The following is a 17160-nucleotide window of genomic DNA, read 5'->3' as shown; positions in this document are numbered from 1 at the left end:
CCATTTAATATTTCAGAGGGCCCAGAAGAGGAGATTGGAGAAGACACCTGTTTCAAGAGCACCGGGTGGTGTCTACCAGAAACTGGGCACATTAACCTGTCCTCCAGCTAAAGACCTGACAGGATGGTTGAAGAGACCCATGCGCCTTGTCTGTGCATGAAAGACGTGGACATGAACAGAGCTTGCTGGAGAGGGAGCAAAGTGGTGAGGGGCACCCAGAGTGCCAACCAGGATGGGGAAGCCCATGTATCGGGTCCAGGAGAGTGTGCGTCTGCCCTTGTCAGGAAATGATTGGGCATCCCCATAGAGCGCAGGAAGCCATAACCTTTGTGGAACAAAGTGAAACCTGGGAAAGAAAAGACAAGGAGCAAAGAAGAAAATGAAACCATAAAAGGAGTGACAGGCTGGGTGCAGCGGCTCACGCCTGCAATCACAGCACTTTGGGAGGCCGAAGCGAGAGGACGGCTTGAGCCCAGGAATTCAAGACCAGCCTAGGCAACATAGCAAGATCCTGTCTCTACAAAAAAATTCTAAAAAGTAGCCAGGCCTGGGGGTGCACGCCTTTAGTCCCAACTACTTGGGAGGCTGAGGAGGAAGGATTCCTTAGACCGGGAGTTTGAGGCTGTGGTGAGCCATGACTGTGCCCCTGCACTGCAGCCTGGGTGACAAAGTGAGACCTCAACTCAAAATAAACAAATAAATATGTATATTTAAAAGCGGCAGAGGACACAGAAGGCTCGACAAGAAACTAAAAATGCCACAGCCAATTTTATTTTATTTTATTTATTTATTTTTTTGAGTTGGAGTCTCACTCTGTCACCCAGACTGGAGTGAAGTGGCCGCTCCCGGCCACCGCAGCCTCGACCTGCTGGGCTCCGGTGATCCTTCCGCCTCAGCCTTCCAAGCAGCCGGAATTACAGGCATGCACTACCATGCCCGGCTGATTTTTTGATTTATTGTAGAGATGAGGTCTCGCTGCCCAGGTGGGTCTCGAACCCGCGGGCTCAAGCAATCCACTCACCTCAGCCTCCCAAAGGCGTGGGATTACAGGCTGAGCCACTGAGCCCGGCTCCACAGCCAATTTTAAACCACGTGGGAAGCAGTCAGTAAAAAGCAAAATTGGAACAGAAAAAAGAAATCAGATTCATGATGCAGGAAGCCAATAATAGTGAGAATAAACAGCAATTGTTACTTTAGACTTTACTGTGTACCAGACACTATAAGAAATTTGCACCTATAAACCCGTTGGATCCTTACAACAACCTTATGAGGTTGAGGCTTGTAAGAGCCCTGTTTTACAGAGAAGAGACAGGAACAAGCCACTCAGCTACAAAGAAGCAGACACAACAGTATCTGAACCCAAGCAGGCTGGTTCCAGAGCTGGGGCTCTCACCATTATCCCACACTGCCTTCAGCTGTCCACGGCATCGTGTCAGAATTTTTTATAAATATTCCTCAATTCAGATTTAAGAATTCACCATGTCTCAGACTAAATCCAATGAAAAGAGTCCTGCATCTAGATAGACCAAAGTAATTTTCTAAACTATAAAAATGTTAAAAAAAAAGAGGCCAGGCATGGTCACTCATGCCTGCAGTTCCAGCACTTTGGGAGGCCAAGGCAGGAGGATTGCTTGAGCCTAGGAGTTCAAGACCAAACCAGGCAATATAGGGAGACCTCGTCTCAGAAGGAAGGAAAGAAGGAAGAGAAGGAAAGAAGGAAGGAAAGAAAGAAAGAAAGAAAGAAAGAAAGAAAGAAAGAAAGAAAGAAAGAAAGAAAAGAAAAAAGAAAAGAAGGAGGAGGAGAAAAAAATTTAAAAAACAAGCCAGTTGTGGTGGTGCTCAAATGTAGTCCCAGCTACTCAGGAAGGTCAAGACTGCAGTAACCCATGGCTGTGCCAGGGAAACAGAGTGAGACTCCCAACTCAAAAAAAAAAAAAAAACAAAGTTAAATCCCTACAAGCAGCATCTAACCAGGAAAAGAAAAAAAGACTAACACTGAAGAGATCAAATCAGACTGCTTTCAGAAAATAAACTCAAAACAGATATTAAGTATTTTAATGTAAAAAAATAAAAATAGAGTTAAATATAACCTTAGGGCTTGTCAAACCTTAAGGTTTAAGCATGACATATACAGCTTAAGCCATACTTTCATTATTTAAATAAGAAACTGAGAAAAATAAGCACAGGGAGTAAGTTAGAAAGTTAGAGAAGGAAACAATAAAATAAGTCTGAAGAGAGTTAAAGAAATGAGTGCAGAGATTAAAATCCAATAAAGTTTAAAAGTAAACTCCTAACCAGGCTAATCAAGAAAAAAAAGAAAGAAAACCCAAACATATAGCATTAGAAATAAGAAAATGGAAATCACCACAGGTATAGAGAATTGTCTAAATTATAGAAGAGTGCATTCTGAACAACACTGTGTAAATAAATTAGACCTCAATGTAATGGATGTTTTTCTAGGAAAACATAAATTATCTAAACTGACTAGAATAAAAGTAACAAACTAAAAATAACAATGATCGCAGGAGAAATTCAAAAGTGTTTAAAGAGCTATTACGATACCCACTCAAAAAGGGCACCCCGCCCATATGGTTTTATGGGTGAATTATTTCAAACCCTCAAAATACTATATTCTTATGTTATATAAACTGTTCCAGATGTTAGAGAAGACGTTAGGGCTTTACAATTAATTTTACAGAGCCAGCATGACCCAGATACCAAAACCGAAGAAATAATAAGCAGACATACCAATTGGAGATAATAGAAAATCAAGAAGCAGGTCCAAGAAAACTTAGGAATTTAGTAGGTGATAAAAGCAGCATATTCTAGCAGATTCTCAAAATATAGAGAAAAGATTATTCAAAATACAATGTTGGTATCAGCAGAGAATAATTTTGAAAAAAGTAAAGCTAGGTTTCTGCCTTATTCACTAAGTAAAAGATTACCAGATTTAGCTACATAAAAAATTTAAATTTCTATAGGTCAAAAACTATTTATTGGCAAAATAGAACTGACAAAAATTATGTACCACATATATGACAGGGGAAAAGTTAATATTTACATATACAGAACTCTCAAAACAATGCGAAAAGATAAACATTTCATCAGAAATATGGACCAAGAACATAGACATGGAACTTATAGAATACATATAAATTATATAAAATATATTATATACAATTATAAAATATTTTTTAAAGTATCTTAAAATTAACATTGGTCAACTTCACCAGCTGTCATCAAAAGGAAAATTAAGACAACAATGAAATGCCATCTTCACCTATTAAATTACCAAAGTTCTTTTTAAATATTAATATTTCACACTATGTAGGGGAAGATGGAGCAAAATAAGGTTATGAGAGAAATTAGAATATAAATTAGTCCAGCCTTTTTGAAGGGTAATTTTGATATATACTAAAAGCCTTAAAAATGTTGAAATCCTTTAACATGGCAATTCTACCTTTAGGTATTTATCCAAAAGGAAACTCATGAATCATGTAATGATTCAGCTACAAAAACATTCATTGCAGTTAGTTGCAATGTAGAAAAATTTGAAATGTAGAAAAATTTGAAAACACCTAAATTTCCATCACTAACTAGTTCATTTGGAGTATGACACATTCACACAATGGAATGTGTGTATTCATTTAAAACTATCATAGCCGGGCGCAGTGGCTCATACCTATAATCCCAGCACTCTAAGCCCATAAGTTCAAGACCAGCTTGGGCAACATGGCGAGACCTTGTCTCTACAATTAAAAAAATTAGCTGAGCGTGGTGGCACACGCCTGTAGTTCCAGCTACTTGAAAGGCTGAAGCAGAAGGATCGCCTGAACCCAGCAGGTCGAGGCTGCGGTGGCTGTGAGCATGCTACTGCACTCCAGCCTGGATGACAGAGTGAGATTCTGACTCAAAAAAAAAAAAAAGAAAAACTGTATCGTAGAAGAATATTCAATAACTTGAAAAGACATCTATGTTGTATTGCCAAGTGGCAAGTAACAATTTTCAAAACAATTCGTTTTTAGCACACACACATATATATATCCATGTATTGTTTGCACAAGTACATGCATGTATACACACATACAGAAAGGCCCCACAATGTTAAGTTAGTTTTGGTCTGGAAGAATGGGCTTTGGGGTAATTTCATGAGTCAATTTTATGTTCTTTCAGACTTTTTTAATAGCTTTTGAAATGGCTGGAACACAGTCAGCCAAAGTAGGACCCAGTAGATGGTGTGGCCACAGCCAACCAGTATCATCAGCAGGAATGAATCATCACCAGGAATGAATCACCACCCTTTGTGTACCATTCAATGGTGTATCCCATGGTCCAAGTATGGAGAATCCTAGATGTCTACAGGCCATCTCTCTCATGGGCCAGAACGCTTCCCCCAAGGAAAACGGGCAACAAAGGCCTTAGCATCGTCCCTTTTCTGAAAACTTTCAAAACCAGAGAGAGGTATACGCTGGATAGAGGCGGGACAAGGGAGAGCACAGGAGTCAGAGGGCAGATCAAAGGTTGAACATACCTTCTATTTCTCCTCCCGGGGCAGAGATTTTCGACATACTCAGGTAAGTGGTGGCCACGATGTCATTGTGAGTGAGGCGGTCCCTAGAGCAAGACAGAGAGGGCCTGAACACAGGAGAGGGACCACAGGCCACAGCCCATGCAGGAAAGAAGTGACCTCAGTTACACATTGTGGGGAGACTCGGTCTTCACTCTGGGTATGACGCCTGGTAAGACTAGGGAAGAAAAGACTGCACAGAAAGATTGTCCAAGATTCTCCCAGAGGGAACAAGTCCGTCTCACCCGCCATCGGCATCCCCTCAGCCAATCAACCCCCGACCTCCAGCCTGGATCTCTGAAGGCACATCTGTAGTTTGACAGGGAGGAAGGAGGCAAGAGGCCAGGAGGCAGAGCCGGGGTCAGGGGTCTGCTCAGGGAGCCAGATTCCCAACCCCAGGGAGAGCTGAGGCTCCAGGAGCTAAAGAGCTGTCCAGATCAAGTAGAAGACCAGGTAAGCAAGAGGAAACTATCTCCAAGACCATGGTCTTGAAGTAGCCAGTGTTAACATAGTATTCCTTTTTGTATCTGACTTTATATGTAACGAAGCACTTTTTACCTTTATCGTGCAGAAGCCTTGTCAATAAATTATTTCGTTCTTCCCTCTGTTGCAGTTAGGAAACTGAGGCTTGAAACCACGAAGGGACTTGCCCAAGGGCAGCCCAAGTGGGGGGAGGGCAAAGCCAGGACTGAAGCCCTGAAGTCCTGATTTCTGGTCCGATGTCCATGCCATGGCACACACAGCTCCCGGGCACGGTACAGGGCCTGTCCTGCTTACCAAGAGGGGACTTCTCCCCTCCCCAACCAACACAGGGGACTGCAGGTAGCAGCTCCAGGAGACTGATTGATTCAGCCATCAGCCAACAATGTCTTGAGCAGCCCTCCCTCTGAATCCCACACCTGCTCCCTTGATGATAACAGTGACAGCTCACATGTACTAAGCACCTACCAAGAGCCAAGCATGGCACAGAAACCATCAAGCGACTAAACTCACTCTATCCCACATCAGCCCTGTCAAACAGGTACTACAATTAGCCCCCATTCAGACATGGAAGCTGAAGTTTAAAAGGTTAAGTAATTTGCCAAGATGGCAAAGCTGGGATTTGAGACAAAGACGCTGATGTGGAAACCAGAGTTTTGGCTGCCACCACGCACTGCTTCTTTGGTGGGCTAGACCTGGGGTTTTGACCCCCAGGGAACATCTGGCAACATCTGGAGACGTTTTTAGTGTGAGAAGGGGGTGCTGCTGGCTTATCGCGGGTAGAGGCCATGGTTGCCACTAAACAGCCTGCAACGCACAGGACAGTCCCCACAAAAAAGAATATTCCAGCCCCAAATGGCAACAGTGCTAAGGTTGAGCAACACCAGGCTGGACAAGGCCTATCTCCTCCAGAAAGTTTCTCCGGCGTATCTTTCCTCCTCGGTGCTCCTCCCACTATGAGCACCTTGGCCATGGGCAGTTTCAGGTGAGGCAGCCCAACCTGCTGTGAAAGACACATCCGGGCACGGTGATTTCATTTTTCTTTCAATTCCCAGCCCCACAAGATCCCCCCACGTCTGCTGTTCCCTTCCTTCCTCTTTGTATTTCCCAGGGAGGTGATTAAGCTTTGGTTTTAGAGCTTCCCATCACAACCAGGACTACATTAGGAAGAGTGAACTATCAGCACAGATCTTTATCATCTTTGTCATCATTCCTGGTGAATGATGCTAGGAGGAGCTGGGAAACAAAAATTTCCTTGAATGTTTTGCAGTGAGATGATCAGCACCAGATAACTGACAGTTGATGGCATTTTTCCACTGCCTTCATGACCAACCGCTAAAAAAAAAACCAGCCCTTGAAGAGAAATTGGATTTCTGACCTCTGGCCTTGTCTGAATTGGAAAGGAGAGAAGGAGAATTGGGGGGAGACAGGGTTTTTTATGGAGGTGGAGAGTGGTTTGGGGTTTTTTTTGATGAAAAAGGAATTTTTAAAGAATCGAATGGAAGATTAAGTTACAGAGAAAAGGCCATAGGAACTATAACATATTTCCAGAATTCAGGTAATGACAAAAGTTTATCTGCATTTTCTGGGAAGAAAGTACTCTTCTGGATAGGAACTTGCAGCAGCAGAATGCGTTCTGGCCAAGAGTTGGGTTTTGGGGCTTGGGGTTGCTTTTGGAAAATACAGCAAGTCTGAAAATAGCCTCACAATAAAAATGCCACTTCAACCCAAACCAGAGCTGCAACCACCAGATTCTGTCATGTGTTTGGATTGTACAGTATGCCGATGCCTCTGACACGGCTCACCCGGACTTGGGCCAGGCACATCCACAACACAGGGACAGCGGCACCCACACACATCCACACGCACAGACGTGCATCAACATGCACGGCAAATCACCCACGGGCAACACAGCACGCACACACTGGGGCTGGAACGAAGAGATCATTCTGGAGCCTCAAGCATATCTTTCCTCCAAGCCGCTTCCCCGTGGTACATACCCGTGGTCACAGCCCCAGAGGCCTCTCCCTCGCAGGCCCTCCTGGCTGCTCCCTTTCCTCTCCTCTAATTCTCACAAGCTGTTTTCTTTAGGCCTGGGGAACTGGCATACAGCTTAATGGTTCTGTGGCCTGGGGGTTTTTCCCTAGTCTTTCATTATCCTCCTGGTTGGGGGTGCCATGGGCATGAGACCAAAGGAGAACACGCCGGGGAACCACGCGGCCAAGACTTCTCGGGGGCAAAGAAAGGACAACTCTCTCTTTTGGGAAAGCCTGGTGCCCTGAGATCACACGTGTGGACCCCTAACGTGCCCCTCAAGTGTGAGCGAGATAGCCTCAGCATAGCAGGAGGCAGCATGGCCTGGAGGTTGAGAACCCAGGCTGTGGAAGCAAAGCGCTGGGGTTCAAGTCTAGCCTTGCTACTTTATGGCTGTCACCTCAAGCAGGTCACTCAAATATTCCCAACTTATCTCCTCATCTGCGAATTTTGCAATTGAGTCGAGGGGCATATGAGATTACGCATGTCAAGCACTTGCTGGAAACAGGATTTGGCATATAGTAGGTGCTCAACACGTGTTAGATGTTATCATTTCTATTTTTTTGTTTTGTTTTGTTTTGTTGCTGTTTTGCTTTGTGTGGGGTTTGTTGTTTGTTTTTAGAGGTGGGGTCTAGCTGTGTTCCCAGGCTGGTCTCAAACTTCTGGACTCAAGCAATCCTCCTGCCTCGGCCTCCCCAAGTGCTGGGATCACAGGTGCGAGTCACTGCGCCTAGCCGGATACTATCATTTTTCTAAGATGCCCATGGGGCATTGTCCTCACCAGCTGCACATCTGCCGTGATGTCCCCTGCTCAGGCCACCCAGACCATTTCCCCAGCCTGGGAACCCTTTCTTTTCACCCTACCGATCCAGAGGAGTATCGTGGCCCACCATCCCAGAAGCTCTGCTCTTCCCAGCCACCCTGCCTGGGCTCAGAGTCCTCTCTTCACAAGAACGCCCTCATCACGGACTTATTAAAGCCTCACCCCTCCTGCCTGCCCCACTTCCTCCAGGAAGCCTTCCCCAGCCCTTCCTTCCCTCCGAGAGCGTCCTCACAGCCCCACCCACCTGGGCCCTCCTCATCTATCCTTAGGGCAGACACCCTTCTGTCCTAGCAAGCAGGGCCTGAGTGAGCTTCCCAAAAAGTGCCCACACCCTTTCCCTCTCTGGCTTCCTGCAGGGGAAGCCAGCTTACCCACAACATCCTCTCACCATGAGCAAACTGAACTGAAGGAAACGGAAGGACTCAGTGACCCCGCAAAGCAGCAACCCCCAAAGACTCCAAAACTCAACTCACCAGTCCACGACACGAATCCTCATTTTTTCACACATGGAGGGAAACTGGGGAGGAAAAAGCCGTGTCAGGAGTAGAGTCATTTTGAAGAAAGCAACACCTCCTTTCCCAAGCAAGTGTCGGGGACACAGGCAGGATGCTAGGGAGGAGGAGCTCTGAACCTCTGAAACCCAGAGCTGCAGGGGCCTCCCTGGGCAGGTGGGCTGGGGGAGAATGAGGCTCACCATGGCAGGCAGCGTAATGTTCTGGTTCCACTGAGGGTTGGCCGTCTTTTCCAAGATCTTGCTGCAGAGCTAGAAGACACAAAGGACAGGTGGATCAAGCCCCATGGAGACCCTCGGCTCCCTCAGGGACCACCACACCAGCTGACAGCCATCCTCTGCCATGCTGGTTGCCCTCAGGGGTGACATAAGACCCTGGGGTCCTGGGGCTTAGTGCAGTTGCTCAGATACAGGACATCTTTGCAGAGACAAAGCTCATGGAAGGTCAGAGCAGGTAGGGGTTGGGGTGGGGTGGGTTGTCTGACTAAAACAGCTCTTCTACCCTTAACTCATACTTCTCATTGGAAGTCTCCTTTCCCCACCTTCCCTTATGGCCATGACCCTAAATGTTGGACCCTGAGCCTAGTCCAGACTGGCTTTTCCAGAGGTCCTTACAACCCAAGGTGCTCACCTTTGCCCATCAGCCCAGATCACCTGTTACTTTGGAAGACTTTGAACCCTAGGCAATCAGAGATGGGGGAAGGGGAGGGCCAAACCCTCTAAGTCACCGTCTGTCTCTGACCAGCTCTGCCCTAAAGACTGGGCACTTCACAAGCAAGAAACCCAGCAGGAGTGGTAGCTAGATCCAAACCAGCAGCTCACAGCCCAACTCTGCCCTTGGAATCCATAGGCAGCACCAGGCCCCTTGGCCAGTCCCAGGGCATCCTCACCCACACACAGGACAGCAGGGGAAAACTCAGTTTCAGATCTACAGAACCCGGTAGGTTTGCACGCTCTACACGCAAAAACAACGAGCAGCCTTCTGCAGAGCATTTACTACGAGCCCTGCATTGGGCTAAGCATTTTATGTGCATTGTCTCATTTAATGAGCATCTGACTTGAATCAGAGACTTCAGGTCCCCAGGGGCGAGGACTTTGTCTCCAACCCTGGTTCTTCACCCAGTGGCAGCCCTTCCTCCTGCCCATAAAAGGAGCCTGGGCAATGGCTGCCTGGGATGGAGGGCAGGGCTGGGAGCCAGGATTTAGCCCTTGAATTAAAAAAGAGGCGAGTAAGGACAGAAAAGAGACCAACAATCCAGTGGAACGATGGGCAAGGAGTGAGAAGAGACAGTTCACTGGATTGGAGGCAGAAGGCAGCGAGGCATATAAAAAGGCGCTTAATCTTGTTGGTAATAAAAAGAAATGCAAATAAAACTAATGAGATACCATTTCCAACCCATCAGATTCATAAAAAATCTCTGACAGACCCCTGTTGGCAAGGCTATGGGAAACGTTTGCCTGGTGGGAAAACAATAGTTTGACACTTACAGAGGACGGTTAACCACTATCTGTTACACTTTCAAGTGCATACTCCCACTGGCCTATCAACTACACTTCTAGACACTTACCTTTAGGAACATCTGCACACGTGTGAAACAACACATGTGTGCAGACATTCACTGCAGCGTGGCTTGAACTAGCAATGATTTGGAACAACCCATGTGTCCACCAGTGGGACAGGCTTAGTAAATGATGGTCCATTCACACAATGGAGTACTATGCAGCCCCCAGAAAGAATGATACGTACGACGTACTGATATGAAACAATCTCCAAGTTCTTTTACTAAGTGGAAACAAAAGGCACAGTGCAGTGAGTACAATGCACAGCCAAGTGGGTTGGAAGGGTGAGAGAGAAGAGTCTGCCGTCACATTTGCCTGCATACGTACCCTCAAACCAGAATGACAGAAACAAAACGAACTGCAGGGGTTTCCTTTGAAAAGGAGGGGAAAAGTAGATCGACTGATGGATGGGAACCAGAGCAAGAGAGAGGCTCTTCACGACAGACCAGTGAATGGATGGCTAGATTGATGAACAGTGATAGACAGATCGATAGACAGATACAATAGATGTACGTGGTAGACAGAATATGTATATTACCTAAAGCAAAACTTTAAGATAAAAGGGAAAAAGGACTTTAATGAGAACAGCTGAGAGGGTCTGCCCGCTTTGTGCCCCAGCTCCCCGGAACAAGAAAGCACAGGTTGTATACACACACACACACACACACACACACACACACACACACACACACACACGGCACCTGGGCCTGCTTCAGCCCCTGCCCCAGGGAGTCTGAGCCTTGTCCCCGCAAGCACGTCCATCTGGCTGTTCTCAGGGGCTACCCGAGAGAGCCGGGATGTGGGTGGGGTCCATCTGCCACAACCCAGGCCAGCCCTGCCTCTGGCCCTACGGGTCCCGGCCAGACTTCCCACACCCTGTGCCACCCCACAGCTTCCTCTTCCTCCTCCTCCTCTTCTCTCTCTTTTTCTCCTTCACAATTTTTCTTTACCCTCCTTCACTTCCCCACGAAGTGTTATTGATCCCTTTCTAGAGGTCTGTTTGGTTATCTGAACTGAATACTTGAAAATAAGCCCTCTGACCTAGCAACCCCATTCTAGAAATTTCCCTATGGAAAAACAATCGGAGTAGGAGCAAGGAGACAAAGATTCTTAGATGCTGATATTTGTTACAAGGTTGTTTATAAAAGGGGAAAATTGGAATTTATATATATATATATATATATATATGTATATACATATATATAAAATCTACTTTTCTTTTTTTTTTGAGTTGGAGTCTCACTCTGTCACCCAGACTGGAGTGCAGTGGCCGCTGCTCCTGGCCACCGCAGCCTCGACCTGCTGGGCTCCGGCGATCCTTCCGCCTCAGCCTTCCGAGTAGCCGGAACTACAGGTGCGCGCTACCACACCCGGCTAATTTTTTATTTAGTGTAGAGATGCGGTCTCGCCAAGTTGCCCAGGCGGGTCTCGAACCTGTAGGCTCAGGCAATCCACTCACCTCAGCCTCCCAAAGCGCTGGGATTATAGGCTGAGTCACCCAGCCCGGCTATAAAATCTACTTTTGGATATATATATATATAAAACCTACTTTTGGATAGATATAATATAACCAATATAGTATATAAATATAATACACATATATAATGTTATATATATAATATCCAAAAATGGATTAAATAGGTTAAATGTTATGGTATAGTCATCTAATGGAATATTATGCAAAAATCAAAAAATTCATTTCTGGCCAGGCTCAGTCAGCACTTTGGGAGGTCGAGGAGAGTGGATTGCCTGAGCCTGCAGGTTCGACACCAGCCCGGGGAAGTTGGCGAGACCTCATCTCTACAATAAATCAAAAATTAGCTGGGCGTGATAGCGCACAACTATAGTTCTGGCTACTTGGAAGGCTGAGGCGGAAGGATCGCCGGAGCCCAGCAGGTCATCGCTGGGGTGCCCATGAGTGTGCCACTGCACTCCAGCCTGGGTGATGGAGTGAGATTCCAACTCAAAAAAAAAAATTCATTTCAAAGGCTATTTAATAAACCTAGATGACAAAAGAAGTTTACCAAACTGCATGCATGCAGTTGGTTCTCATTATCCATGGTTGTTCCAATCTACAAAGTCACAATGAACATGGAATTAGTGAATACTGACTCATTACTCCTGAAGGAAATGCAGGGCTAAGTTCCTGCCAGCCTCCCTCACAGCATTGTTGCCAACTGATCAGTCCATAACCTGGCCTTCTGTGTGTTTCCACTGAAGGTCGCTTACCGAATACGTATTGTTGGCTCATTGGCATTGAACTCACAGCCAACAGCACTGAGACTCACATCTGAACACATGTCTCCAGTGCACATGTTTCCTCTGTAAGGCACACCACAGTCTTCTTATGCTCAGGTAGCACTTCAGCACTGCACTTGGGGGCCATTTTAAACAGCAAAATCACCAGCAAAAGGCACAAAAATGTGAAAAACATGGCACTAAACAGACCCAGAAAAGGACACCTATTTACAACAAGGAGGCAGAGCATCCCCCTGCCTGACCTCAGCATCCAACATATTGGGCAGCTCAAATTATTCGCAGTTCTGCACATGCCCACAAATGACCACAAAAGTGCCACGAGGTTGATTTTGACATTACAAACACAGTTCAGTGAGTAGGTGAGTTGGCAAATATGGAATTTGATAAGTAGGAAAATCAACTGTAATTTGAATCCAATTTTTTTTCAGTGAGCAGGAAGAGGGGACAGGGTGGAGGGTACTCAGAAACAAAGAGAGAACACAGAGTAGAAGGAAATACACACAAATGTTAACTAACAGCAGTCATCCCCAGGTGGTGTGGGGCACAGAAAACAGTGTGGGATCTTTTTGTTGCTTTCCTCTCCCTGATTTTTTCCATTTTAAAAAAATAATTCATGGGTTTTATTCTTGCATTCAAGAAAATAAGCATTGTTTTAAAATCTCCTGCCCTTCTCTACTAGTTTCCCCCCTTTCCTTCTCCCGTACCATGAGGAAGTGCACACAGGACTCACCTCCTTATCGCCTTAGTAATGGCCAAATGTGGCAAAGTTCACGTCTTGGATAATAGTGCCATCAAGTGTCCATAAGAGGAAGTGCAAAGATGGCCAGGCTGGGTGGGCACACAGAAGACAAAACCCCAGGGCTCTTCAGATTAGTATGTGAAGAGAAAATAAATGACACACAAGCAGGCTAAGAGAAATGGACAGAAAGAATGAGACAGACAGTAGGAAGCAGCAGAGAACAGGGGAAGCCACAGGGAGGTGGCTCAAAGCAGGGAGAAGAGGACAGAAAGGCCTGGGGACCACCAGAGGTTGATCTGACCAGGTTGAAGCTTTCAAGAGGGAGGGCTTCAGCTGCCCCCTTCAACTCCCCCACCTCCTTCTAGAAGGAAAATGGGGGGTACAACTTCTTGCTTGAGCCCAGCCACCAGTCTGCTCTACATAAGTCTCTTGCTTTGGCCACATCCCTCACTTCCCCTAGACATTTGCACCTTCCCACAGAAATCCCCAGGGCCCGCCAAGGACATCTCAGAACAAAGACCTGGGGAGATCGAAGGTGTTGGCAGGGACCCACAAGCAGCCAGGAGCCCCAGAGCTCTGGGACTGAACTCCAGGAAAGCAGTGAACTTGAAGGCAAGCTGGTCTTGGCTCTAGCCACCATCCGAGCACCCTTGAGGTTGGGAATGAGAAACAAGAACAATCTTGAAACGTCCCCAGCTGTCAATGGGAAATAGATCCTAGTCCTTGGAGCAAGTTCCTACAAAACTGTCCAACCACATCTTCCTCTCTCCAACCTGCCTTCAAGCAACTGTCCCAGCCCCTCCTGATGCCAGGTACCGGGCATCAGTCCCTGATCCCAAGCCTGCACCAAACCTGCACTCAGGTAAAGGTCTGCAATGAGCATGTACACCTGTGTGTGAAGGGGTTTACAATCCGCATCACTTTCCCATACACATTTCCATTGAGAACTTGTGCTAGACTCTAGGAGGGAGGTGCTGGCTCAAAGGGGCCCCCATTGGGCCGCTTCTGGATAATTCACACAAAAATGCCATGATTTTAACATGTTGAATTAATCAAAATTACCAGGGTCCATAGTAATAACAAAGGGGCAGGGAAACAAAGCTCTTCTTTACAGAAAAATGCCAGCTAATAAAGAGAAAAGGAATGCTAATGAGAAAATCACCACTTTGCAACCCCAAGGAGATTACTTATTCAGTCAAGAAGGTCAACGGATGCTTAGACCGTTAGGTAAGAGGTTGCTGAGAAATAGGATATCCATACAGTGCCAAGATACCACCCACAGATTACTTGCTAATTACAAAGCGGGAACATTTATTTGGACAAGGGAGAGGTCTAGAGGCACCACTTAACCAAATGTTTAGACGATTGTCACCGATGATGGAACAACCTGACATTGTTGCTTCCAGTTGTGATGCAATATGGTATACAAAACGTCACCTATGATGAGTTCTTACCAAAATACTTAACCTGAATCTGATCAAGTCTCCAGACCTAACCTAGTTTACAGGAAATAGAGGAGTCAGAGAAACAAGTAGAACAACACCAGAAGGAAACAATTGGACAAATCCAGAACTTGGACCAATAGCCTGGGATCTTCAAAACTTCAATGCCATGAGGTGACAAGAATGGGAAGAGGGGACTGCTGTGTGGTCCTGGGAAGATATGACAGTGGCTTCCCGGGGCAGAGGGAAAGGATGCGCCTTGGGGACATGTTTGAAGTCAAGAGCGGGAGGTGGCATATCTGAAGTGGAGAGTTCAAAAAGGGGGAAGAAACAAGGCCGGCCCACATTTTCTGCTTTTGATGGTGATACCTGGTTAAGACAGAGGCTCCTGCATGTGAGGCAGCTGGGGCAGATAAAATGACTCCCGAAAGGTTCAGAAGGGCAGCAGGCAGAGCTGTCTAGAGGCCTAGAGAGGTCTGGGGTTGAAGGGAGGTGTCAGAGCCAGTGAGAGCTGTGAGAGTCCGCTGGACTCTCCAAGGTGACCAGGGAGAGCCCGTGGGGGCACACAAATGCTGGAGAGAGCACTAGCCTGTATGGACAGAGGTACTCAGACAGAAATTAACAGGGACTGCAGCAACAGCCCTGCCTCTGGGCAGGAAGGTGGGCTGCGGGGAAAGAGGAATGTATAAGAGGTCCCTAGGGTACCCACCAGAGTGGTCTTTCTCTGTCCAACTCCTGCTACAACTTTTTAAAAACAATCTTTGGGTTTTATCACACATTAAAAAAACAGTCTCCCTATCTTTATGCCTCCACGTTTGGATTCCATCCTATTGCTTCTTCCCCACCCCCACACCCGCCCCAATATTTCTCTACCTATCCACCGTCATCATCCTCTCTGGGTCCATCCACACCATGCGTCTGTCTGAAACACTCCTGAAAGACCTTTCCACAGTTGTGTGGGGGGCAGCCTCAGAGAGCTGGGCCTGTGTGTGTGTCTCACGATGCATCCCAAGATGAGACCCTCTGTGCACGTGCCTCTGGTGGAGGCACCTCATTCTGTCCTGCTCTTGCCCGGAGCCATCCCCTGAGACTCCCAGAAGTCTCCTCCTGCAAGAACCCTCCTGCTCCTTTGCTCCTTACCATTTTCCCCGCAAAGCTGACCTCCACGAAGGGGTCCACCAAGTTCTTCTTGTTACTGTCAAAACCGAAGATCTGCTTCACATTGTCCATCACAGCATCATCCACTGGGAGAAGAACATGCCAGTCACTGCCCGCTTGCTTGCTGTCCCACCTCCATAGCCCAAGTCTCCCCCATCTGTCTCCAGGCAGCCCTGGAACGACCAGATCAGGCTGCTGTGGCCCCTTTGCATGGGGACTCAGCCCAGAGACTTCCCAGAGGGAGGACTGTCTCAGAGCAGCAGCTCCGGAGGGCACAGGGCCACTTGGTTGCCAGTCCCAGACCGCTCATTCCCTGTGCCCACTATACTCAAAGCCTTTCAATACAGATCTACCAACTGACTGACTGCTTTGATTATTAGAAATTGACATCGCTGGCCATTGCCTTGCTAAACTATGGTGTGGCCATGTGCTCTCTGAGCTATGGCCAGGCCATGTTTTCTTAAGCTTTGGCCCCCCTCCCTCCCTGAGGAGGTGAATCTCCTTTTTCTTTCTCTCTAAATGACTTTCTAAATATACTATATTTTCTAATCTAAAAAAAAAAAAACAAAAGAAGAAAGAACTTGACATCACTAAGGACAGTAAACAACCCAGAAAAAACTGGAAGTTATTAGAATGATATCCCATTATTTGTTGTGTTTCTTCCCTTTATATTCATTAGCACAATGACTTATCTGAAGTTAACCAAAAAGTCAGTTCTGGTCCTTTTTTGTTTTTGTTTGAGTTTTGTTTTTGTTATTGTTTTTGAGTTGCAGTCCCATTCTGCTGTCCAGGCTGGAGTGCAGTGGCACACTCACAGCCACCCCAGCAACAACCTGCTGGGTTCTGGTGATCCTTCCACCTCAGTCTTTCAAGTAGCCAGAACTACAGGTGAGAGCTACCATGGCCAGCTTATTTATTTATTTATTTATTTATTTATTTATTTATTTACTGTAGAGATGAGGTCTCACCAAGTTGCCCGGGCTAGTCTCGAACCCACAGCTTCAGGCAATCCACCCACCTTGGCCTCCTAAAGTGCTGGGATTACAGGCTGAACCACCAAGCCTGGCCTTTTAAGAGTTTTTAACCTATGCTGTCCCAAACCAATTAGTTTGCTGAATTGGTCAGATTATTTGCATATAAGTATTTGGATAAATAGATATGTGTATATACATATATATGGCAGTACATGCAGTATAATACATGTTATGTTTATATGCATATGAATGAGTGAAAGTTCAAGATTATATGCAAGCTGATTGGGTGCAGTGGCTCACGCCTGGGATCCCAGCACTTTGGGAGGCCGAGGTGTGGAGATTGCTTGAGCTCAGAAGCAATTAGTAAGATGTGGTGATGTGTACCTGTAGTCCCAGCTACTCAGGAGGCTGAGGTGGAAGGATTGCCTAAGCCAAGGCTGCCGTGAGCCATGACTGTGCCACTGCACTCTAGCCGGAGTGACAGAGTGAGACTTCCAACTAAAATAATAAACAAATACTCTAGCTAATGTCTGCACGAATATAATCAGCAGCAACAATTAGCAAATATCTGTGTTTTGTTTACCCACCTATCCTATTTTTTTTTTTTTTTTTT

At 46.3% G+C, this 17160-nt stretch overlaps 1 protein-coding gene across 7 annotated transcripts in view; it reads right to left on the bottom strand.

Annotated features, from left to right (window-relative positions):
* The window catches only part of DYSF (dysferlin), a 233776-nt gene that overhangs the window by 138542 nt on the left and 78074 nt on the right, over window positions 1-17160 (bottom strand). For all 7 annotated transcript variants that reach the window (XM_008060561.1, XM_008060554.1, XM_008060576.1 and 4 more), the window contains 4 exons: window positions 15556-15659; window positions 8599-8667; window positions 8378-8421; window positions 4532-4614 (listed from right to left, as the gene is read on the bottom strand). In XM_008060561.1, the coding sequence (XP_008058752.1) occupies window positions 4532-4614; window positions 8378-8421; window positions 8599-8667; window positions 15556-15659 (300 nt within the window). The remainder of the gene's footprint in view (window positions 1-4531; window positions 4615-8377; window positions 8422-8598; window positions 8668-15555; window positions 15660-17160) is intronic.

Source organism: Carlito syrichta, unplaced genomic scaffold, assembly GCF_000164805.1.
Source record: "Carlito syrichta isolate Samal-C Ts95f unplaced genomic scaffold, Tarsius_syrichta-2.0.1 Scaffold92612, whole genome shotgun sequence".
Taxonomy (NCBI): Eukaryota; Metazoa; Chordata; class Mammalia; order Primates; family Tarsiidae; genus Carlito; species Carlito syrichta.
Note: the sequence above shows the minus strand (reverse complement) of the source record. Positions and strands in the feature narration are given on the sequence as shown.